The 25,971-nt window shown below is 42.9% G+C and overlaps 1 protein-coding gene across 30 annotated transcripts in view; it reads right to left on the bottom strand.

The window, feature by feature from the left end:
• The window catches only part of LOC116941622 (dystonin-like), a 263,899-nt gene that overhangs the window by 117,001 nt on the left and 120,927 nt on the right, over nt 1-25,971 (bottom strand). For 14 of the 30 annotated variants that reach the window (XM_032952848.2, XM_076066557.1, XM_076066553.1 and 11 more), the window contains exons 1-10: nt 24,321-25,928; nt 15,978-16,144; nt 7,935-8,050; nt 7,609-7,715; nt 6,865-6,984; nt 5,851-5,946; nt 5,289-5,416; nt 1,644-1,737; nt 721-875; nt 148-346 (exon numbers count right to left, since the gene is read on the bottom strand). In XM_032952848.2, coding sequence (XP_032808739.2) covers nt 148-346; nt 721-875; nt 1,644-1,737; nt 5,289-5,416; nt 5,851-5,946; nt 6,865-6,984; nt 7,609-7,715; nt 7,935-8,050; nt 15,978-16,144; nt 24,321-25,448 — 2,310 coding nt within the window. In that variant the 5' untranslated portion in view covers nt 25,449-25,928. Of the gene's footprint in view, nt 1-147; nt 347-720; nt 876-1,643; nt 1,738-5,288; nt 5,417-5,850; nt 5,947-6,864; nt 6,985-7,608; nt 7,716-7,934; nt 8,051-15,977; nt 16,145-24,320; nt 25,929-25,971 lie in introns of those variants that run through there. The other 16 variants (XM_076066562.1, XM_076066563.1, XM_076066566.1 and 13 more) reach the window with 4 other exon arrangements.

Here is a 25,971-nt window from a genome sequence, read left to right as displayed (position 1 = left end):
TCGTACTCGGGTGGCCAGGGCTCGTATGGCACGGCCGCGCTAACCGCTATGCCGCCGAAACACACGGTTTTCAGCAAACCCACGAGCGCATCAGGAGCGAACACAACTCATCTGCCATGCCGTAACCCCGGGTAGCCGCAAACGCACCTGGCCGTGCTCCACCCAGGCGAGCAGCTCGCGAGCGTACTTCAGGTTGGAATCGTCCTCAGCCCGCACACGCTCGGCGTCCGCCGCCCTCGAGGCGGCCGCGTCCCTCGCCTTGTCCTCCAGCAGCTGCTGCACCCTGCCCAGGAGCCTGCCCTGCTCGGCGCGCATGCTCGTCAACTGCTCGTGCAGCTGCAGCACCCTGTGCGGCCGCGGCACGACGAGAAAGCTCATGCTCCATTAAACTGAAACTACTTTTTTTATTTAACCAGGTACGGGCACCGCTGAACTACCATACCTCGTTTTTTCAGAAGCGGAACTGGCCACAAATGGTAGCTGAACGAGGTGGCTCCTTGCGTGGAAATTTATTACAGCGAAAAACTCCAAATATACAGGGCGTCAAGGTCAGGATCGAACCCATGACCTCCTGTATACCAGGCAAGGTAGTTAACATCTCTCCACCATGGTGCTCGGCCAGGGACGGGAAGGCAACCGTGCCACATCCCTGGAAGTATACGTAGAGATATTTGTTTTGGTTTGGCATTTAGGGTGAATGAAAGAAGCCACATGTCGTACCTGGAGTAGAGCTGCTCCGAGTGGAGATATTTTGCTTCTCTGAGACTCTGGATGTCCACAAAGAGTTTGCTGATCTTCACTTCAGTTTCCGTTAAATACTGTGCAATCTCAGCCATGCCCTGTGGTTCCTGCCCCGAAGAAATTCGACTTGCGTCCTAAGAAAAAATAAACATGGATAATCGATTATTTCGACATTGACGAGAGTCAAAGATACATTAAAAAAAAACAATTGTCCAATAAACACTATTTACTAAATACAAAATAATCAACTTATGAAACTGATTCTATACTATAATAAAACATTAACACAGAATTTACATGTTACCGTTTTACCTCCATTATAATGGTGCCTTATGAAAGTTTCCTTCTTTGTAAAATTCAATTTCCACATCTTTAGAAGCCCATTGCAGAATCCAAATGAGATTCGGGACAACTAACTGAATATTAACTATTTATATTTTACCAGGAAAGGCCCACTGAGCTACACAGCTCTTTTTCAGAAGAGACCCGTCCACAAATGATAGCGCAACCAAATGGTTGATCACGTGGAAATTTATAGCAGCCCAATACTCTAAAAGTGTGTTCATAAATGTGGAGAGAAAAACCGGAGGACCTGGAGAAAAATCCACACGACCATGGAGAGACCATGCAAACTCAAAATATGCGGGCGTCAGGGTTGGGATTCGAACCCACGACCTCCGCTATTCCAGGGGAGAGGAAGTTAACATCTCGCCACCGTGGCGCCCATTAGGCAGGCGCCAGCAATGGATTCCAACCGCCGTCTCGTTAAAACAGCACACGTAGTAATGTCATTGCCACCAGCGGACCGTGTGCAGTTCATCACGAGGCTACTGCCTTTGTCCCTTTGTCCTCCACTGCTAGGCTATAAATAGAGACGCGCAGAGAATGCGGGCGACACATACGGCCTGCAGGGCCGACGACGCTTTGGCCAGGAGGTCACCGCACTGGCTCGTGTCCATCTCCGCTGTCCTCGCCAGCCTTTGCAGCGCCTCGAACCTGGCAATCAAAGGGCAGAGTGGCGATAGCACAAGAGAAATACGATAAAGGCGCAGCCCCACAATCACCATCCTGAAAAAAAAAACTGTCATGAGACTCAGCAGGGCTTGCCTAGGTGAACAAGCATAATACATAAATAAACCATCCAGAGAGCGCCGCTACAGTTAATCTGGCCGACACGTCCACACCAGCCAGACGACTTGAAAGCGTTGAGAGTACCCACACTTAACCGTACCACGTGCGATCTGCTGATCCACAAACTGACATGCAAACCATTCACGCCATTGGTACTGCCATGCTGGGAGATCGCTGCTGCATGAATATAGGTGGGGAGATTCAAGAGAACTGGCGAAGTCCAGCGTCATAACCGCAACACCACAGCGGTATTGAAATGAAATACGCCATGTGAAATGTCTCTCCTGTTCCAACTGGAACTGCATGCCCGGTTCTTCCCATTGCGAGAAGCGGGCAATCCTCTCCCGTCACCTTTCCACAGAGCGAATGAGCTAATTCAGCGCGGCTGAATTTTTGTTCTTGTGCCCACGAACGACATGGCAGTTTACCTACTACGTAAGGTATATTTATATACCTTGGGTCATTGTTCAAAAACGACATTGTAAAATGATCCCTCAGTCACGTGCTAACGCTTTGTGTTGGTGTGAGCAGTTGGGGCTCATGCATCCCTGTGAAAGCATGCGGCGGGTTAAATATCCAAATGAAGAAAATATGGTAATTAATCACGTTCGTTTTTATTAAGCGACTTCTTTAATTTAAATAGAATGACTATTTGCGGTATATAACTGCAATGTGTTATACTATTTTTGAGAAATCTAACTTTTGTCAACAAAGTGCTGAAAAAAACGACTATATCTTTGTGTCACCATGATAATGGTGACAATAATTATAGAACTGTATGCAAATTATATTAGGGATTAAAATTAAAAGACATCGACTTCAAACTTAAACATGTGGAAACGTACGTGCATTATGCACAATGCTTACATACTCGCGCAATGTAACTCGGCATGCATGCATTAACGCGTGCGCACCTATGCAACAGCGACGCACAAGCAATCGCTGGAATTTCACACCGGCACCGACACGCGCGGTTGCTGTCGTCACCGTTACCTGGCCATCTCTCCACCCGCGTCCACCAACTGACCGTACGCCGGCATGCCTGTCAACCCGTGCCCACCCCCCCCTCCGAAGCTGGCTTGAGCCATCTGGCTGGCGGTGCTCCTCAGGTGAGCGGCGCTGCCGAGACCGCCGCCCGTTTGCGCCGGGGTCAACACCTGGCTGCTATCCACTATGCCAATGTCTGAAGAGGGGGCGAAGGCCTGTACCTGCTCGACGGTATATAACGTCATGCCGCCCGACTGACCGCGCTCGGCGAGAGGCGACGTGACCCCGCCGCTGTACTGCGACGAAAGGCTCGCCGGCTGGCCCCTCAACACGACGTTGCCAAACTGAACCGGACCGACCACCTGTCCACGGTCAACACCAGCCGGGCTGGGAGAACGCTGCCGCATGACGCTCGCTGCGACATCAGCACCGTACTGTGGAGAAGGCAGAGGGCTCGTGGCTCTGCCAAGTGTCTGGCCTTGGCCGCTACCGCTACTGTAAGAAACGCTTCTGTACACGTCTGCATTGTCAAAATGATCAGCAGAGGCCCCTCCAAAGGACACGCTTTTGCCCACGGCATTGTTTAGGTGTAAAGATCCCGCAGACTGGCCCCCATCAGGAACACGAACATTTGAGCTGACCGACTGACTTCTGATTGACATGCCACGTGCAGACTGGCTCCCACCAGCGACCATTCCATATGACGCACCAGACATCGACCTTGGCAAAGATCCATACTGGACGGTGCCTGCAGGCTGACTGCTGTAGGACATACCACCACTAGACTGTCCTCCACCTAAAGTCATCCCCCCATACGAGCCACCAGCACCTGTCTGTGACAGAGAACCATACTGCATGGTGCTGGCAGCCGGACTGTTGTAGGACAAGCCGGCAGCAGACTGTGCCCCATCCACTGCCATTCCGTATGAACCACTATGACAAGCACGAGAGAAAGCTCGTGGAAGAGAACCATACCGCACGGCGCTCGCAACCTGGTTGTTGTGAGACAAGCCAGTAGCAGTCTGTGCCCCATCCATTGTCATTCTATACGAGCCGCTACCACCACCGCCATCACTACCGCCAGAGAATGCCCTTGGAAAAGAACCATACTGCACGGTGCTCCCAGCTTGAGTGCTGTAGGACATGCCAACAGGAGACTGTGCTCCATCCATTGTCATTCCATATGAGCCACCACCAGCACCGTCGCCGCCACCAGAGAATGACCTTGGAAGAGAGCCATACTGCATGGTACTCCCAGCTTGTCCACTGTAGAACATTTCACCAGGAGACTGTGCTCCATCCATTGTCATTCCATACGAACCACCACCACCATCACCACCACCACCATGACCACCGCTACCACCACCGCCAGAGAATGACCTTGGAAGAGAAGCATACTGCATGGTACTTCCGGGGTGACTGCTGTAGGACATGCCTACAGGAGACTGCCCCCCATTCATCACCATGTGATGCAAACCGCCAGCGTACGAGCGTGGCAGGGAGCCATAATGCACGGTAGAGCCACTCGACATACTCCTAGTGCTGAAGGAAGTCAAGCTTCCCTCCTAAGTCCAGTTGTTTTTATCAAAATTTCCTCCCTTGACTAATCCCTGTATTTTTACCCCTTTCCTCAGCAGGGCTGCAAATGACAAACTGACGCTAACACATGCTACCCCATCTTGATTGAATGTACTAATAATTACGTAAGAAAATAATAAAAAAAAACAACCAAAATGTTTCTCCGAAGAATCCTAAATTACTGCCACAGTTAAGAATACATCTTTCACGACGGCAAGTTGAGGTGAACTTCCCAAAAACGAAAGCTTTTCGCGGCGAGCATGCGCTATTTAAGGAGTTTCTCCTCAGCCACGAGAAGCATCGCGCCAATCAGGCAAACAGTAAAACTCCCCATACGTCCCGATAGGTCCGGCCACAATGGGCGTGCCTGTAATAGTTCGCCCCGGAGGGCTTAAACGTTGGCTTAGTGCACTGAAATTAATCCAGACCACACTTGCCACGGACCATTGTCAAGCCTTACAAGCCACGACACGGCAGGCAACTCTCAGATCACATTTTTGTCAGTTACGCCACATTCCTCAGCCAGTTTAGTTTTCCCGCCACCCCAACCACACATTTTAAAAATATATATATTTAGAGATGAATATGCTATTATGTCTGTATGACAAGCAACCAATGAGTTACAAAATAAATTAACAAATTGTATTTCTGTTAATTTCATCTAAGTAATATTATTTAAACAAAATAGTAAGAAGAAAAAATGTACGCATTTAAAAAATCCAAAAATTCTAAAAGCTACACGGCAAGCAGAAAGGCAAACTACTGGAAAGCAATGGAAATAAAATACAGCAAAGCTAGATATTTCACTTGAGGGTTTAACGATTTAAACACGACGACGAACCATTACCGACCTCGCTATTTCAAATCGCAGAGTGGTCTCCCGCTCGCCCATTGCTTTAAAGAGCCTGCTCCACTCCCGCTCCACATCGTTGGGATGGCTCTTCTCGGGCAGCTTGATTCGACCTGACTGAAACCAGCCCTGCCAAGACAATGGCACAGAAGCGATTGCAATTGCTCTCGCAAAAAGAGAAGAGGATGAACGGAGTGTGGCACAGTAATGGTATAGGAATAGGTTTTACCCTTTTAACTGGCACAAAAACTGACACCTTTATTCAAGGCATCATGTTTGCAAAAACCACAACACAAGCAGTCAGAATGCAAACAAAAAAGACAACTCTAATAATATGCACTGTCCTTGAATTTGATTGGTCCACACCCGAGACAGCTTTTCTTAGAGCCTAGTCTCCATTGGTGTTGGACCAGAAGACGCCAAAAGGCGTTTTTTGTGCCAGTTAAAAGGGTAAAACCTATTCCTATATCTTGTTTCTGGCAAAGGAGGTCTCATAATGTAAAAAAACAGTAATGGTCGTTTAAAAAAATCAATGAGCGTCGTGGCTGCCGTGCGGTCCGCACCTCCAGCGTCTTGTAGAGCTCGTGGATTCTGTGCTTCTCCGACAGCCTCGTCGTGAACTCGGTGTTTTTCAAGTGGGTGAATTGGGCATAAAGTGCCTGCAGAACACAACATCGGGTAAGAGGAACTTCAGATTGTGGTTACAACACAGCCTTCTTTTTGGCTGCAATAAATGCCCACATGATAACCCACTTTTTGTTGAGATATCAATTGTGGCCTAGGTCGATTCTGAAAAAAAAGTTATACTGCTCAAGTTGGGGCTTACCTGGTAAAATAAAAAAAAATGTTTAGTTTGTAGTTTCTTTTGTCAGTAAGTTACATGAACAACACAAAAAAGTTTATCATTCCTGAAAGAAGGTGCTGTGCTTATGCATTTGAAAGAAACTTCCACGATGACTTAAGTATTAAATTATTTTGATTTAAAGCTTTTGTGACTGCAGGGATTCATATTCGTGGTTCTTTCGGTAAAGTCACGTAGAAGGGAAACAATAAAATAATAAAAATATAAAACTATTTAATTGTTTTATATTTTATTATATTCTTGGTTCTTTCGGTAAAGTCACGTAGAAGGGAAAGAACCAAGAATATGAATCCCTGCAGTCACGAAAGCTTTAAATCAAAATTTATATTTAATTGTTTTATATTATTGTTTTATATTATTTTATTGTTTTATATTAAACAATTTTATTGTTTTATATTTATATTATTTTATTGTTTCCCTTCTACAGTACGTGACTTTACCGAAAGTCCCAAGAATATTTAATACTTATGAGAATACACATATAAAGCATTTAAAACTTACAAGAGTGAAAAATCGTATTGCAGTGTGCTATTTGTGTGTTCTGCTTTTAACAAGCTTAAGACAATTGATTATTCTAAATAAAGATTACACAGATCTCAGAGGAATGTATCTAACATCCATTTGTCAACTTATATTTCACCAGTGTATGATTCGGGGGGGGGGGTGGTAATTAAGCCACAGGGCACAGGCACCAGTTGCAGGAGCAGTGTCTCACATTCAACTGTTCCAAGTCGTCAGGGAATGTTCTGTCCTCCATAATCTCAATCTGTCGTGAAATCCAAAGCAGCAGCGACTTCACCATCTCCTGGTACTCCGACCACTTCAGATCGGCCTCCTGGTAAAATAAGATAAACGTATAAGCTCCAATTCAAAGGAAAGTTTTTGTTTTTATTTTCACTAAACTCAGACACAAAGATTCCCTCCATAAAGTCTTTAGCACTCACAGCAAGTGCTGTGGAGGGGGTGATGGGCTTAATAGGTGCTCGCTGACAGCACATGCACGTAAGCATAAGCAAAGAGGAAAACAAGGAAATAATAAGGTTAACACGTAGGCTTTCGCGACCGATAAGGAAGAATTCTTCACAATTCTGGAAAATCGCCTGATGAAACTCGTTGTAATCACCAGCAAAACGTCTTACTCAGATTGTAAATGTTGTGGGATTACCCTCCAACACACCGGTGTGCTGAAGTAGTAACTAATTGACACGTTTTGTTCACGTGACAAACCTTACTAATTGACTATCTTACTAAATGACTGTATCAGCTGGTGGTATATTAATGACACATTTATATTTATGCGAAATAACCCAATAACCTTCATTATGAAACAAATAACAAGTATGTACATCTTATGTGTGAAAATACAGTTAAAAACATTTGAACTGCTTTGAAAATTATTCACTGGATGCATTCATTCCAGGAGGTATATTGTGTATGCATGGCAAAAGGAAGGACTCACATCCGCACTGATTCCATTGAACACGTCAGGGACAACAGGCATTGCGTCGTACAGCGAAGACACGTACGTGATGATGGACTTTTCATCCGGAGATACAACATCAATGTCTGCAACAACAACAAAACCCATCTCATAACAACAAAAACTGAGTTCTGTTGAAAGCTTAAATTCAGAAAAGTATTCAAGAGCAACTCTTAAACTAGAATTTGCTTCGACAGCAGGTTTACATTAAACATACCTGGTTACAACAGTAATTCGCACAAGATAATTAAACCCGCATTGGCTTGCCATACGTGTTTTCTTTTCATTATTGCAGACAGATTCACCTTCAGGGTCCAGTAGACTAGTGACCCCGAGTTCCTTTTCTGCAAGGGCAAACGCTTGCGCCAGATTTTCCCTGTTGCTCTGGATGTTGACTTTTTCCATGTCCACAAGATCCGGCCTGCAAAGTGTGAATCAACAAAGGAAACGTGATGTGTGAGACGCGGGTTAATCCCATTGTAATAAGACGGGGGAAATGCCAACATTGGTTTTCATGCGTAGGATTTCGCGATTGTGCTGTATAGCTCTTCGGTGCGCTCTTTGTGTCGTTTGGCATCATGTCAAACACGTGGCACACCCCGAAAACCCACTCTAGAACGTTACATTTTTATCTCCACCTAGATTATTTTCTTTTCTTCGTTCGGCCATGAACGCTGCCAGGAGAGCACACAAAGGTTTACATGTCGGTAAAACTACGAATAACTGCATTCGCTGTAAGCATATTATCCAGGTTGCTACCTAATAACTTAATAAAATATGCTTACGCATGCTGGTTCAGTTATTAGCTGTTCTTCACTCCCCGAACGTCAGTGACTTCGATGCAATTATTATGAGCCTAAGAATATGTTTTAATTGATTAAGCACTATTTCTTCCAATATCCAATGAAACATTTTACTTGAAAACTGGGTGTGAGAAGATTAATTACCCCCAAAATCTTAGAAATCTGTGTTATTTATCTGTTATGATTTTTTTCCCGATTGTGGTACACTTGTTTTATACTCTTTGGTTCTATTCGGTAAAGTCACGTAGGTGACTTTACCGAATACCGAAGTCACGTAGGTGACTTTACCGAATAGAACCAAAGAGTATGAATCCTTGCAGTCACGAAAGCTTCAAATCTACACTTGTTTTAATTCATGTTTTCAAACAAACTTCCAAAGACTGCAGTGTTATAAGACCACATTGTAAATCCTACCTATACATGATATTGCTCGGGTCAATAACTCAATTTCATTACCATTGACACCACGTCATATAGAAAACATCCATTCAGAAATATTGCAAACCAACGTATCACCATATATATTAGAGAAAAACCTGCCCGAAGCAGACATCACACAACTATAGTGATAGGTTTTCACCCTTTTAGCTGGCAAAAAAACTGACACCTTTATACAAGGGATCATGTTTGCAATAACCACAACACAAGCAGTCAAACAACTAATTTTGAGAGACCTTCAAATGAGAGCTTAATCCACACACCCAGAGGGCATATTTTCATCATGTGCCGGCACACAGCAACTTTATTTGCAAGACAGCCGAATGCGTATGTATTTATTTTTTAAATCAGAGCTATAATTCAGGCAAGTGAATAAAAAAACTGCCAATTTCAACAGAGTATTTTTTTTACATTCATAGGTAGCTACGGTTTAACTCGATGCCCAGATTCAAACCCGGTATCCAAGCGGTGGCAACTCAATACTGTGACCCCTTTGTACCAGTTGGCCACCCCCGATGATCCCACCTAATTTAAAGGCTCTAACTCAGCAGCCATCGTCACAGCAACTGCCCACGGTGATGCCCTCGCGAGCTGCATAGCTGCAACCCATCCCAGCCCTCCAATCACTCTCATTGTATCACTGAAAATCCTCCTCGATTGACCCCTCGTGTTTGTGTCATTTGCTTGTTGCTTTTCTAGAATGAGATTTATCTACAGATGGTCCAGCTTTCTAAATTTTTTTTATAATAATACATATATACGTACTGCAAAGGTTTATTTGTTTTGTTTGAAGCAACCTCAACATGGAGTTCACATGACATCCATGTGTTTTATACTCGTAGTTAAATATGTTCTGCTTAACATCTGAAGCTATTTTGATCTATGAATCAAATTACTGTCACATGGTAAAACCTATGAGAATAAAGTTGCAACATCCACAAAAAAAACACAACTGCACGTAAACAAAGTTCAAGAACAGAAATTCAACCACGTGTGCTTTTAGACAAATAGCCTTTTCATTAGAGGCATCATACTGAGACCACAATGTGTGGCATTAACAAGCCACTTATATTGCCCTCGGCACAATACCTCCAGAGTGAAGAAGTAAATATGCCTACAAACATTACCGGTTTGCTAAAATGCACCAACATGATAATCGGGACAAATACATAATAGTAATAAAGCAAACAAACTAAACCAAAGTTATGGTGGGTGTCAAATGTATTTATAACACTTGTGTAAGTGACATAAATAACAATTATTTAAATCCCTTTGTCAACCAATTGCTTATGAAGGCCTCCTCACACAACACCAGTTTAGAGGGTTGATCGGCCATACGTCACCATTCTGGTGAATGCGGGCTGGTGAAGGGTTTAGATATAAATCGCTACTGATGTTAGCCATGGCTGTGAATGAAAGTCAGATGGCGGTATCCGCCGTGGCACCGCACCACCCAATTCCACTCTGGTATAATCAAATATGCACAGTTTAGTGCACGCAACCAGAAGCACAAGCTGGTAAACCAGCACATCATAAAATTGTGTTATTGTTAAGCATGCCACATGCGCTATGCAGTGGTTATGCAGGCTTGATGCTTAGCCGGAAAAAAAAAGAGATGATCGTGGATTTGGTGGTTTGGGTGTTTAAGCCTTTAAAGACAGTTCCGCGCAACACAGAATGGTTGTTAATTCAAGTCTTAGCCTGCATAAGTAGACTCGTGTCACTTCATACATTACCCATTTATCACGGCAGCTTTATACTTCTGATTAAACCCATCAATTAGAAACAATCACCGTCTACCAATGCAATGTACTGACAGAACAAATGTCGGGAGACGTCGTTTGCTATTCTTCAACAATAAGACAGAGAAGATTAGGAAAGAAGAAGATGAGAAGGGGACATGGAAGAAGATGAGAGGGCAAGGCTATGGAGAGATGTAAATACTAGCATCAGGTAATTGATAAGACAGCGGTGTAGTAAACGGGAAGCCAGTGGGATTAAAGGAGGAGACGTGAAGTGTTATTGTTTGACTTGCATCCCACTGGGATTTTTTGCACACAGCGTTGATATACGGTGCTATTTTTCTGGAAGACTTTGCTGTTTATTCCTGGATGTTTCTGTTGCGCGTAGTCACTTTAAGATGATCTTTGTTCATGTTTTTGTTTGTTGCGGTTGCACCCGAGTCAAGAGCCGCATGGCTCACAGGGCTATACCTAATAAATGAAACTGAAACATTGTCTTTAAAGTGTTTCAATTTTTCAATCCAATCAAAAGGCAGAGAACATTCCTCCAAATGGGTGGAAGCTGGCCTCATACGGAATTAGTAGTGGAATGCAGAAAACTGAAAATTATATCTCAAACAGTCCAAATAATATCATTGACACGTGTGGAGCACTGACAGCTGTATATATGCATTTTATTGGAATGTACTGCAGCCTGTTTGGTACAGCAAAATGGGTTCTGACAAATGATACTGCAGTGCCGAATGTTTCAAGAGGGTGTTATATTCGTTTTAAATACAAGATGAACGGGATAAATAATGAAGGCCATTTCAACATCTTCATCATTTCTATATAGATTTGTGCGATTTTTCAAGACATTTCCAGTAACCTGAATACACCAGCGGAACTGTTGTCCAGACACGTAAAGTGTCCAAACCGCGTAATTGCACGTGGCTGGCTGTACTACATTTCAATAGGGATTAAGAGCTAATTGCTTCCACGTTTACGTAACTGAAGAAAGTCGCTTTTGGTCACGCCTTTCAAACCCTCGCTCACAAAAGCAAATTCCACGTTCTGCTGAAATTCTATCCATTACAAGCGAGTCAATTTAGTGGCCTGCCATTAAAATTCCCATCACGTGTTTGCACCACGTTAGCCATGCTTGTGATGACTTGAAAAGACACCCGCGCATTCAGGGCCCTGAATTCCTGAACCTTAGCCCAGTGGCAAAGCCCGGTCCTGTCCCGACAAGCAGCAACTCTGCACCGAGACCATCAACATTCAGCCAGGGCCTCTGGGACCAAGTGACTCAATGGGTTACACTTCACTTCATCTTATAGATGTCTTTTTTTTTAAAGCCACAAACCTATTTTCAAACACAAGTCACTCAGATGTGACAGTTCGCCATGTGGCATTAACTTTGATTACATCACCTAATTACAGTCAGTAGTGGTTGTCCTATGGGTAGACTCACCCCCGTCATAGGAATGTGGAATTTGTTTCACCACAGGCTCATGGAAGTAATCAGGAGAGGAGTGCCACACCATGCTAAGCTGGAGCAGGAAACCACTTTAAGATGCTTCTTTTGCACTTTCGTTGACTTACATTTCCACAATTTGTATACTGTAGGGATAAAATGTACAATCTCATCTCATTTACAGACAGAGACAGAGACGATTAGGAATGAAGAAGATGAGAAGGGGACTTGGAAAGAGATGAGAGGGAAGGCCATGGAGAGATGTAAATACTAGCATCAGGTATTTGATAAGACAGCGGTGTAGTAACTGGGAAGCCAGTGGGGTTGAAGGAGGAGAAGTGAAGTGTAAGAATTACAGGGGAGATGGAAAATAACAATACATGTTGATTTGAAACTTTCGTGACTGCAGGAATCCATACTCTTTGGTTCTTTTGGTGAAGTCACGTAGGTATAAAATAAAATACCTACGTGACTTTACCGAAAGAACCAACGAGTAACAAACCAAAGAGTAACAATATGTTTCTACGGCAAAGAAAAATGGTGCGCACAAATGATACTGCTGATATACCCCAACATTACGACTCTAGACTAGCAGCTGCCAATGCCAGCAAATGAGAGAAAGCATGTTGATTTAAACCGACAGCATCTGAAGAAATAATCAGTTCCATCGATAAAACGTTTACCAACATTATTTGGGAAAAGTAGAGCTGCAACGGCCAATGGAACAACTTCTGGAAAGTGATTTTGAAACGAGTTTGCATTGACACACACAGACAGGTGTCACATCATCAGCTACAATCACCGCTGTGCGTACGAAGACATATCGGTTCAAGTAAGGTCTACGGACATCTGCGATTTCTTGGGCTCCTTCGCGAAGGAGTCAATTTTATACTCTTGTCAATTCTGCGGTTAAACAGCAATGCGACTTTTTCCAATGCAATGCCACATCTCGTTCTGCAGATTGGCTTCCCCAGCTAAATACTTGGCTGTGGAGCGGCATACCACACTCACGCAACAAGTCTCAACGATAAATCCTTTAGGGCTCAAATAAGTGGTCAGCAGAGGACACGCCTCACACTGACCGCAGCCAACAGTTATTGGCGGCAATGTAATCTCCACTACAGGGACATTGCAAGAAATTGTATGGAGAATCATTACTTCATGGTAACAAAAAAAAACCTGTACATTAAATGTGTCAAGTTTGGTGAAAGCTTAACATATCCGCCTTTATTTTAATGATCGGGTCTGAAATGTGAAATTGGCTGATTCCTTAAAAAAGGACTGCATTAATTGTTAAAGACATTTGTCGTTAAACACGACTCAAACATTAAGGTAAAGATAGCAAGGGTAAATCAAGTGATGAACCTTTAAACGAAGTTCATTAACTCATAGTCAAATACACACCTAACACTGTTGATATACCCCAAGATTGCAAGTCTAGACAAGCAGATGCTAACGTCAGCAAACTGAATAAGCATGTTGATTTAAACGGACAGAATCTGAATAAATGAGTTGCATCTGTAAATGCCTTGATTTTCTTCTCACATACATAACTTAAAATGCTGCCTTTGTTTCAAATCAAGTCATCGCTCTGGTATTAAGCAATCTAATATCAAATAGATGACCGTGTGCTTAACTCACTTTACATAATGTCTAATATTTGACAATTCAACATGAGAAATTAGTCCAAAAGTTCACCTGGCTATTTGCTATATTACTCCGATTACGCACGCAACAGCATCAACAACTTCATTGCGAATATAATAGCACCGAGTATCCGTGCATTCCATAAACATTCAGAAAGAAACAAAAACAGGTTAAAGACATAATTATATTGGTAAAAAAACTAAGTTGTTAGTTTTTAGGAGCCTCTTGAGAAGCCATTCAAAACCATCACTTTACCCTACATTGCGGGGATCACAAAAAAGATCTCCAAAATCTTGAATAAACACAAGATCCAGGTCCGTTTCAACACATTACATAAAATCCGTCTGTAAAAGATGTGATTCCGGACATACAGTACCCTGGCGTCTACAAACTAAGTTGCCTCTGTGGTAGTAGTTACATTGGAGAAACCAAACAACATGTCTCGGACTGCATCCGTGAACACAAAGCAGACCTAAAACACAGTAGGACCAACACCTCGGCCGTGGCAGATCATTGTTATAATTCAGTAGGCTCACATGACATTAACTTCTCCAAGACAGAGGTTCTTTGCAAGCGATCGGGCTACCATGAGAGATTCGTTCATGAGGCTATCCACATATACAAACAGAGAGACAATTTCAACCGAGAAGATGGATTCTGGCTTAGCAATCATTGGAAGGATTTGATAAACCATTTCGGGTCTTAATTGATTGTTCACGCTTACGGTGGCTTTCAGACCGCATCCATTATTTTCGTCTCCCCCCTCCTCTTTTCCGAACATAGATGGACTCGTCCATCTGAATAACTGCCAAATCACTCTCCGTGGTGCTAACGTAAAAAAAACGCCACTTTTTTCAAATTTTCTTGCTGTGGGTTTCACACCTGATGATTGCTTGTGTTGCAGTCAAAACATCGTGAGAATTTTATTGTTTTATATTTTTATTATTTTATTGTTTCCCTGCTAAGTGACTTTACCGAAAGAACCAAGAATATGAATACCTGCAGTACGAAAGCTTTAAATCAAAATTTAAGTAAGTAGACTTCGATTATCGTGTGCTGAACTTGAAAGGTGCATGGAAAAATGTTGATGCTCCTGCTGATACTCCTGCTGCTGTGGAGTGACTCATGCTGCCATCTATGGCTGCAAAGTTTGGTCGTACATGTTATGTATATCGTTTATTGTTAAATTTGAATCACAGCTCCTATGATCACTGTTACATTGTTTTTATAGCTTTATTTTGGTGATTTCGAAAAAGGATGGTTACGCCATGTTTGTTGAAGTAAGGAGATAACTATCTAAATTGTCTTATGGTTATTTTACCGAAAGAACCAAGAAGATGAATCCCTGCAGTCACAAAAGCTTTAAATCGAAATGTCTTATGGTTGTTATTGTTTGACTTGCATCCCATTGGGATTTTATGCACACACCGTTGATATACAGTGCTTTTTTCTGTAAGATTTTACTGTTTTTTCCTGGATGTTTCTGTTGCGCGTCGTCACTTTAAGATGTTCTTTGTTCATGTTTTGCTTGTTGTGGTTGCACCCGAGTCAAGAGCCTCATGGCTCACAGGGCTATACCTAATAAATGAAAACTGAAAAAACACAAAGTCGCTAGCCAAGGGAATAGAATCAGAACATGTATTTACACTGAAGGAATCCGATGAGCTATAAAGCTCTTTTTTCACAGATGTCTAGGAGGGGCGGGTCAGAAAGTTGCAACAACAAACAACACAAAAACACAATAGGAGTGTAAAGTATCGGAGAGGTAAACAAATAACTAAAATATATAAATAAAACTAAACTATTTTATTTTACAAGTTAAAGCCCATTGAGCTATTAGCTTATTTTTCAAAAGCGACCTGTCCATAAATAATAGCTCAACTAATTGGCTTATCTTGTGAAAATGTATAGCAGCCTAAAAATTAAAAAAATCGAGACGCATGTTTCAAAAAAAATGTAGAACGCGCCCGAGAAGGTGTCCACTAGATTGCGACATCGATAAATCCTGAGAGATGGTAACGGCCTGAGAAGGCCTTTATCTAGCAATGGATTGATCATGGCTGATGATGATTATTGACAATAACCCATGGAAAAAAAAATAAAGACTTCAACCCAGAAACAATAAGCGGTTGAGATGGCCAAACAGCAGATAATAAAAAAACAACATGTTGGTGAGCAATGGCTTACCAACATGGTACCTCCGATTAGCGCGGTTGGCTACGTACGGTGCGCCAAAGAGGTTCAACATACATGCACACATACCTGTGTCGATGGATGATGGCGTTGAAGAGGTGTCCATCCCGCCAAGCAGTTGAGAAGTTCTGGCACGAGGCAGCAGGGTAGACCTCCACCATGCGCTGGGACCACAGCAGCAGCTTCTCCTTGGCCGACATGTCCTCCGACTGTCCCGTCACCTGGATCTCCGAGATCTGTCAGCAACACCAGCGAGGCGGGTCAGATGAGGTCACGGATGCACGCAACCTCAATGAGGTTAAACCGAACTTTATGTTGGAGGCAGCGCACAGCCATACTCCACCTCACCTGTGATTAGCACGGTTGGCTATGCAGGGTGTGAAAGAAGTTCAACTTACAATTTCTATGACAGTTTAGGTAGTGTAAAACAGCGCAAGATGTAAAAGATACTGCTTAAATAAAGTTTTAAGGAGTGCAAGTTGCAGATTTAACGTGATTGTTTGGTAAAGATGCATCGGTGCAATCGCTTGCCCATGCCATATCTGGGCAGAGAAGGGCCTCCAGTAAAACTGCCAAGCCAGGAGATCGATCTCTGAACGGAGCTAACCATCAACACAACAGCAGCTTCTAACATGTTTCGGACATTGTTGAAATTACCAATTCAAACTTTTTTAAAAAATCATGTGGGCAGAGCAAAGAATCAACGGCGCCCCTTCTTGATTGGACATGAGGTCAAGAATGTCGATTGCTTTGTGCCTTTAAAAAGTTAAAAGGATCGCGCCCACCCTTCACCAGATAGCCTTGCGGAAATACTTGACATAAAACAAATTACATAATTTATATCGTGTATTACGGTACACATCACTCAATGTTGGAGATCTGCATATACGGAAATTGTTGCCGTTTAAAAAACAACAACTTAATGCTGCCACCAAGCGGTGCACACCTGTCAATATGCACCCGGTCATTTACGCAGAGAGGCGAAGATGAAACGATACATTGTCCATAAATAGCACCTTGCTCTACAATGAACATAACCCTTTATGGAAAACTCGGGCGAGCTTTCATCTCACTCGACTCTGTTTCACAGTGCCAATGGTGAATCAACACCTCCTCTGAATGTCACTCGTATCCATAACTTTTAAAGATATGATTTCAAAATGTGAAAATTTATAGGGTTTACACATTTCTTCCATGTATACAGTGCTTATTTTAGCATGGAATGTGTCGTTAATAACAATTTCCAGTTAAGTGCAAGTAAAAAAAACACTGAAAGACTTTTGGAGCAAATTTTCGATGAGTGGAATTACATCACTGTATTTCCAACATTCCTTTAGCACGAGACGGAAACCAAACCTAACGGTACAGTTCCGTTTTTTTTGGCATTAAGAAAAGAAAAACCAGACATCGGAAACAACTGCCTTCAGGACTACCAATTAAATCGTTGCTTTGCAGACAGAATATCCAAGCATAAAGTGAGCCATTGATCTGCTCACTATTTTCAATTTCTTAAGACACATTGTCCTCTTTTTTTTCCTACACGTTTTTTTAAATAAATTCAAACATATAGAGAGGGTAAAGGCACAACCCTGCATTGTATTGCTCATGCCACTGCTGGTGGAAGGGCCTCCTCTAGAGGGGGCCCTCGAAAACCCTGCTATAGGTTATTTTGGCCATGCCCTTCCATGCTGGCCAGATGTCTTGAAGGAGGTGAGTTTACCCACACTTTACCCCACCTCACGTCAAACTGCCCAACGACTTACTGCGGTGCACCCATTTATACTGCTGGGTGGACAGAAGCGGTGGTGGTTGGGGGGGGGGGGATTTAAGAAACTCGCACAATTGCGTCAAACTGCTGCGCCAGCAGATCGAACTGGAAGGCCTTTAAATCGCAAGTCAAGTGCGTGTGAAGCATTACACCGGGGGTTGCATCCTTCCAAAAGTACATTTAAAACAAAATAAAAATTACACAGTGGAAGAGAAACCCCTACGAAGCTAAAATGTGTGACTGTCTATCCCAGTGCATGCTGCAAAATTGTGCTAAGCTCATAAAAAAAGAAATAAAGGAAAGTATGTCATGCCAAAAACAATTATATGAATTAATGCTGGAAACAAATGACCTACTAACGTGGGTAAACAGAGGACACCGTAGCTGTTTGCAATTTGACAGCCATTTTGACAGCCATTTAAGCGCTTGTCCAACGGTGCCTGGATAATGGGGGAAAATTGACACTTAACATTCCGCAGCGGCTACGAAAACAATCAAACGGTGCCGCCACAAAGACAACTGCTATCAACAGCATTGTCGGAGCATGCGCCAAATTCCTCGCATAAACGAGACCATAATCATATCAGCTCCTCACACGCTGGGGCGACGTCGTGCGCACGGCATTATCACCGGGGGGTCTTGTGCGCATTATTTCAGTGCACGGCAGAAGTTATTTTTTTTTTTAAGGTCAATGCAGCGGTACCGGTTGGGAGCCCAATCGAAATGACAAAAAAACAATTACAAGTTGTCGTTTAATATTATCTGTAAAAAAAGAAAAAAATCTAAGGGTCCACCCTTAGGTTTTTCTCCTGCAATGTGTGGTCTCGCGCTGTTTCAGACTAAATTAGGCAACGGCAGGGTTGGGTGACGAGTGTAAGATGGGCATGGAGTGTCCCGTACGTGTACACAACCATGGTCGTGTTTATACCTCGGAAATGTACAATAATTCTACGGCATCATCGGTGGACCTCGCACAAAGCCATTTAAGTAAAACTAGTGTACACCGTGCACGAACAAAATATTTATTTTAAAAAAATGTCAAGTAAACCTTTACAGGTGTCGCCTGCATTAGAAATTAGTGCTTCCGTGATTAAAACGAAAAACATCCTTTGGATTTACAGTTGGTCGCTCACAGATATCAATGATGCCTCATCGCTGTTGGTCCACCGAGTCATTTTTTTTTACAGGATTGAGACATATATAGAGAACATGGTTTTTTATGATATGTTTATAACAGCTGACATGACCATCCATAAAAAAAGACTTCAAAATAAGAGATAAATCACTTAGAGCCGGTATGTTTCTGCAAGGATTCATACGAGGCTTTTCTAAAAAAAACTCCAAAAAGATCCGCCATATATATTCTTGGTTCTTTCAGTAAAGTCCCGTAGATGGGAAATAAAAATAATTAAATTAAATTAATTATTTCTTCTTCTATCTACATCACTTTAACGAAAGAACCAAGAATATTAATTCCTGCAGTCACGAAAGTTAAGCCAAAAATCCCCCACATAGCCTTCAACAGACTGTTGGGGAAAGTGCTGTTAGCGAGCACCCATTAAGATCGGCACGACACAGGCCAGCACCACGCCCGGCCGCTTTTATCTTCCCAGTGCTCTTTACACATGCACCAAATACTAAACTAAGGCTGTGTAGACCCACGGGAGGCCCAGCAGCAGTGAGAGATTGGCCACGAGTGGGAATCAAACTCGGGTCGCTGCGCTGGATTCATAGCGCAATGCGCGAACCACTGCACTACTGTACTACTCTTTGTCTTTAAGGATACAGTGAGGGAAAAAAGTATTTGATCCTCTGCTGATTTTGTACGTTTGCCCACTGACAAAGAAATGATCAGTTTATAATTTTAATGGTAGGTTTATTTGAACAGTAAGAGACAGAATAACAACAACAAAATCCAGAAAAACGCATGTCAAAAATGTTATAAATTGATTTGCTTTTTAATGAGGGAAATAAGTATTTGACCCCCTCTCAATCAGAAAGATTTCTGGCTCCCAGGTGTCTTTTATACAGGTAATGAGCTGAGATTAGGAGCACACTCTTAAGGGGAGTGCTCCTAATCTCAGCTTGTTACCTGTATAAAAGGCACCTGTCCACAGAAGCAATCAATCATTCAGATTCCAAACTCTCCACCATGGCCAAGACCAAAGAGCTCTCCAAGGATATCAGGGACAAGATTGTAGACCTACACAAGGCTGGAATGGGCTACAAGACCATTGCCAAGCAGCTTGGTGAGGTGACAACAGTTGGTGCGATTATTCGCAAATGGAAGAAACACAAAAGAACTGTCAATCTCCCTCGGTCTGGGGCTCCATGCAAGATCTCACCTCGTGGAGTTGAAATGATCATGAGAACGGTGAGGAATCAGCCCAGAGCTACACGGGAGGATCTTGTCAATGATCTCAAGGCAGCTGGGACCATAGTCACCAAGAAAACAATTGGTAACACACTACGCCGTGAAGGACTGAAATCCTGCAGCGCCCGCAAGGTCCCCCTGCTCAAGAAAGCACATATACATGCCCGTCTGAAGTTTACCAATGAACATCTGAATGATTCAGAGGACAACTGGGTGAAAGTGTTGTGGTCAGATGAGACCAAAATGGAGCTCTTTGGCATCAACTCAACTCACCGTGTTTGGAGGAGGAGGAATGCTGCCTATGACCCCAAGAACACCATCCCCACCGTCAAACATGGAGGTGGAAACATTATGCTTTGGGGGTGTTTTTCTGCTAAGGGGACCGGACAACTTCACCGCATCAAAGGGACGATGGACGGGGCCATGTACCGTCAAATCTTGGGTGAGAACCTCCTTCCCTCATCGAGGGCATTGAAAATGGGTCGTGGATGGGTATTCCAGCATGACAATGACCCAAAACACACAGCCAAGGAAACAAAGGAGTGGCTCAAAAAGAAGCACATTAAGGTCCTGGAGTGGCCTAGCCAGTCTCCAGACCTTAATCCCATTGAAAATCTGTGAAGGGAGCTGAAGATTCGAGTTGCCAAACGTCAGCTTCGAAACCTTAATGACTTGGAGCAGATCTGCCAAGAGGAATGGGACAAAATCCCTCCTGAGATGTGTGCAAACCTGGTGACCAACTACAAGAAACGTCTGACCTCTGTGATTGCCAACAAGGATTTTGCCACCAAGTACTAAGTCATGTTTTGCAGAGGGGTCAAATACTTATTTCCCTCATTAAAATGCAAATCAATTTATAACATTTTTGACATGCGTTTTTCCGGATTTTGTTGTTGTTATTCTGTCTCTCACTGTTTTATTAATATAAATTTAACTATGACTTTTATTTCCCCTGCAAATGCTCACTCAGTCCTCAAACCTTTTTTCAGAAGGCTCCTCCATAAGGAGGGCCCTGCAATTCAGAAGGATCATCAATTGCACGAATATGTTTGGCTTGTGTAAATGAATTCTAGTACATGGAGAAAACCCATGCTTACTAAACTAATCTTTGTATTTTACAGGGTAAGGCCCACGTAGCTATATAGCTCTTTTTCAGAAGCTACACATTTATAGCAGCAAAATTATCTAAATGCCACGTTTTGTTTACGTGACAAATCTTGCTGGCTGTGTCGGGTGGTGGAGGGTTACGACACATTTATACTTTCGTGATCTAACCCATAAACCTTTATTAAGAACAATATTGGTCTCGAAAGCCTCCGTGTTCATCTCAATATATTGTTAAAGATTACATTTACAATTCACATGTGCAAATGTGGCTGTATGCAGCGCTAATCTTCTGCTTCAAAATATTTTTTGATGGAAGATTTATGTTAAAAGGCAGAAAAGAAGGCTAGTTCCAAAACGTTGGTGCTGCAATGGCAAAGGCTTTGTCACCTTTACAAAATCTTGTTCTTGGGATAGTTAAAAGTCAATTAGATGGACGCCTTAGGTTTCTTGGATTTGACAATGGCGTAAAATGAATTAGCTAAGTATAGCGCAGATTTGGCAATAAAAATTTCACGGATAAACATGGCCCAATTTAGATTTCTTGTTACATCAAGTGACGAGCGATCGGATTTTAGGTAGGGGTCACAATGGTGGGTCCTGTATGGTGCATCCAGTGCAAATCGAAGAGCAGAATTATAAAGTGGGTTCCGTCTGTTTAGTGATATATTAAAAGCTGATCTGTAAGCAGCATCACCATAGTCAAACAGTGATAGCTTAAAAATTTGCATGCGTAATCGAATGGGAAAACAATGTTTGTTTCCATGTTTGTTTTTCAATATAAAAAACCTTTTTTTATTTTATTATCTTCAAGCTGTGATGAATATGCGGTTTGAATGTAAGTTTGGAATCAATCAGTAAACACAAGTATTTAAGCACTCCGTTTGTTCAATAATGTTGTTTCTGATATCAGTATAAGGTGAAGAGAATGAAATTGGATTTTTGTTTGAGGAAAAGACCATGGCCTTGTTTGTTTTTTTACGGATTTAGGAGCAATCTTACTGTTGACAATTGATCTTGAATTAAATCACAATCGTGTTGGAGATTCTGTTTGTTTTCATGAGGAGATTTAGCAGTCAAAATACCACGTATACAATGTTTTTGTTCTCTGATCCATGTCTGCCATATTTCTGGCTCAGTGTCATTCCAATTATGCACGTTTTATTGTTTATTTGCAAAAGTTTTATAATTTGCTAAATTTTCCTTGCCGTTGTCGTGTTCCCAATCCATATGTTACATCAGCGAATGAAAGCAGATTTTAAAACGTTATTCCTTAGGAATTTTAGTAAGTTGTATTGGTTCAGCAAATTCTGTTCTCCATATGCACTCCTACCTCTTAGTGACTTGAACTACTTGAAGGATTACAAGAACCATGAGCCTTATATCTCATGTATATAGATTATTTACAAAAGAATAATGGGCAGTTTAAAGGCCAGCTATTTACGTGAACAAACCGAATTTAGGAAAGGTTTTTCTACCAAGAGACTACTTTCATACTCGAAATCAAACTATAAACTATAAAGCTCTTTTTCAGAAGCGACCTGCCCACAAATAATAGCTTAATTAAGTGGATTATGATGTAGAAATTTATAGCAGCCAAATACACTAAACGCACGTTTCTAAGTGTGGAGGGAAAAACCGGAGGACCCGGAGAAAAATCCATGCGACCACGGGGAGAACATTCAAACTACAAATATACAGCAGACATCAAGGTTGGGATCGAACCCACGAACTCCTGTATACCACGCGAGGTATTTAACATCTCACCACCACGGCGCCCTATCAGATTCTGAAATCAGATTCTGGTAAAGACTAAAAATGTTCTTGCTATTGTCGACTAAGGAAAGGCATTTTACTCAAATAAATGATCTGCAGTCAAAGTCCACACAAATCAGGTACAGTATGAAATAAAATAAAACATTAGAAATTATGAAACCATCTACAAGGATGGAAAAGTTATATTGAGACTGCATGAAGAGAGTAACACATGAAGAGAGTAACAAATAAGATATCATAAGCGGAGCCAGGTAATGAGATGCACTCTCACTAATGTTATTCGCACCTCCGATAAGCATGGTTGGCTACGTACTGTGTCAAATAACTTCAAACATACATGCATTCCCAGCGACATCAGAAGGCATTTTTGTACAATTATATTGGAGAAAAAAGGTATGGCCATGAATTGAGACTTGTTTTCTGATGGCACTCATAATATATGGAAATAAATAACAGAAAATTATCTAAGAATATAATGAAGAACGCTGCAAAGTTAGACAAGAAAAATAAGCAAAACAAAAATCATCCGAAATAAGTTTTCGATTTTTAAAAAAATATTTATTGTGGGTAGATACAAATGGAAATTATTTAAGGTGGATAAGAATTTGCTATCAGAGTTTCCAACGTTAAGAAATAGAAGTTATTTCTTTAAATGATGAACGAATTAACATTTTAAGTCCTATGAATCTTCAGTCATTATTCGCAAAGTATTAGATTTATTGTTGTTGTCCGAGGTCCTCGAAATGACACATCTCACGGATAAGTCAATTCAAAACAAGGTACACATAAAACAAATACATGTCACTAACAAACGACAAAAAATAATGAACGCCGATTGAGCCAAGCGAACAAAACGTCCTGTTCAACGCAGCTGCTCCTGCCGCAAATCAATACGCACAGGAGTTCAATGAAAAACACATGCTTTACAGTTCTTGAGGGTGTGCACGATTACTTATAGAGGCCCCAAACCCAGCCATAATGAGCACATTTTCAACATCTGCCAACCATTCTAGAATAAAGCAACTGAACCACACAAACGCCCCACTGTACCAGCTCTGGCCACCGTAAGAACTTAATCTGCTCAAGTAAATTGCCTGCTCACTTACGGTTGGTTACTCCACAGTGGAGTGCATTGCAGCATGGTTCACACTCAATATTGGACATGTATTGAGTTTATATTTTTTAGGAGTTATTTTTTTTCACACAGCTAAAAAAAAACCCTCAATGTGTTAACTTGAACGACGCTTTACACGAGCACACACGAGGGCAACACAGTAGTGTTGTAAATGCTTCCAGTTTGAAAACATGCAACCAATGTTATGAGACTTAAACATCACCACTGGTCATTGCGGTGAAAGTGATTGATTTTTAAAACGGAAAAGGGTCCTACCTCTTGCCTGTGAACAGCCTTAATTATGCCGCTCTGATGAATGTGTCTTTGACATACTTCACCACCATGGGCCGAGTCATTAATTTCCGAGGCTGGTTTCCCAACAACAGATGGAGAATTAACTGGCTTACGAGCCCCTTCTTCACGTGGCCGTGCCTTATCATCAACCCTTTGACCTCTTGCCCAGCCAGGCGCAGCGCTGGGAAGATCGTCAACCGTCTCGTCATCTTGCAAACCGTCCTCATTAATGTGTAGAACTTCATTGCAGCTAAACGTCAAATGCCTCTCAAAATCAGGAGAAGCAGGATTGTCATCCTCCCCCAGATCTGATGCATCACCGTTGCCATAATCCACAAGCTCCGATGAGAGATGCTCGTGGCTGACCAACACAGCTGCCCTCTTGTCTGTTGCCAACCCATCTGTGACTGGCTGCTCGAAGACGGCAGAACCAGAAGTAAAAAATCCCGGCGCTTCGCTGTCAACTTTGTCTTCGCTACTGGAACTGGCCAACACACTCGACGAAGCTGGTCTTTTGCGGTCGTCTTCATTATCTCGTTGTAATGCTGGCGAGCCGCTCACGTGTGTAGGACATCTATTATTAACATGCTCCGCTGAGCCACGGGCGGCCGACACAGAATCTGGTTTCAACTTCTCTTGCCCGCACAGTTCTGAACCACCAGTGGACTCAATCACACAATTATTACTTGAACAGTTTTCCAGATGACTATTATCTCTCCCGCTCATAGGTAGTGTCTTCTTGCTAGCCTCCTCAGCCTCACATCCATATCCGGCGAGCTCACGTTCAGCAGGGTAGACAATTGGATTTTTTAACATCCCCATGTCAACATGGTCGATATTTTCTGCCGGCAAAATGCTTCTGTTGCTAACGTCACCGACCTGCCACGGGTGAAAAGCTTGCGTCGGGGTCTCGGCTTCTCCCGCATGCGGGTCGAGGTCTTGCGACAACTGGGACTTTACAGACGATGCTTGCCTTTTGCTCCATTTTTTCCACCTCTTCCTGTTGGCGGCGTCCTTATCCTTTGCTGGATCAAAGTCCAGCGGCGCTTTGCTTGGATCAACGACCAGTTCTTCCTTCTGCTCCCTGACGCAGCCGCACGTATTCCCCATGGCACCGATTCCTAAGCTTGGCGACGTTCATCGATACGACCGTAATCCGGGGGGGGGGGGGGGGGGGGGGGCCAGGCAGGCAGGCAGGCAGCAAAATCTAATCACACCTCGGAGCTCCTTGAGCAGTCGGCCATTAGCGCTGACGCTGAAATCCTGATGACACGTACTACGGCGGCGGCACGGCACTCAGCGGAATGGCCATCCTTTTACGCCGGCCTCTACAAACGTAGCCTGCTGCCGCGTAGGAGCAGGCAGCTCACTTTGGGATCAGCTGCTCCGCGACCAGAGAAGCGAGTGTGGCGAGCGGGGTCGGGAGGGGAGAGGCTGCCAAACAAGCGAGCAGCGCCCATAGGCTGCTGGCCCGTGCTCATTGTAATATTTTGCCCTGCCCCAAGGCTACTGTTCCAAACTGCTGGCAGGCTGGGAGAATACATTTCCTGGAAGCCTAGACAACACCAGCAACTCTAAACCAGTAACATATTTACGCCCCCCCCATCCCCCCCCCCCCCCCGATTCTTAACCG

This window comes from Petromyzon marinus, chromosome 12, assembly GCF_048934315.1.
Source record: "Petromyzon marinus isolate PM22_M1 ecotype Great Lakes invasive population chromosome 12, UKy_Petmar_22M1.pri1.0, whole genome shotgun sequence".
In the NCBI taxonomy this organism is placed as follows: Eukaryota; Metazoa; Chordata; class Hyperoartia; order Petromyzontiformes; family Petromyzontidae; genus Petromyzon; species Petromyzon marinus.
Note: the sequence above shows the minus strand (reverse complement) of the source record. Positions and strands in the feature narration are given on the sequence as shown.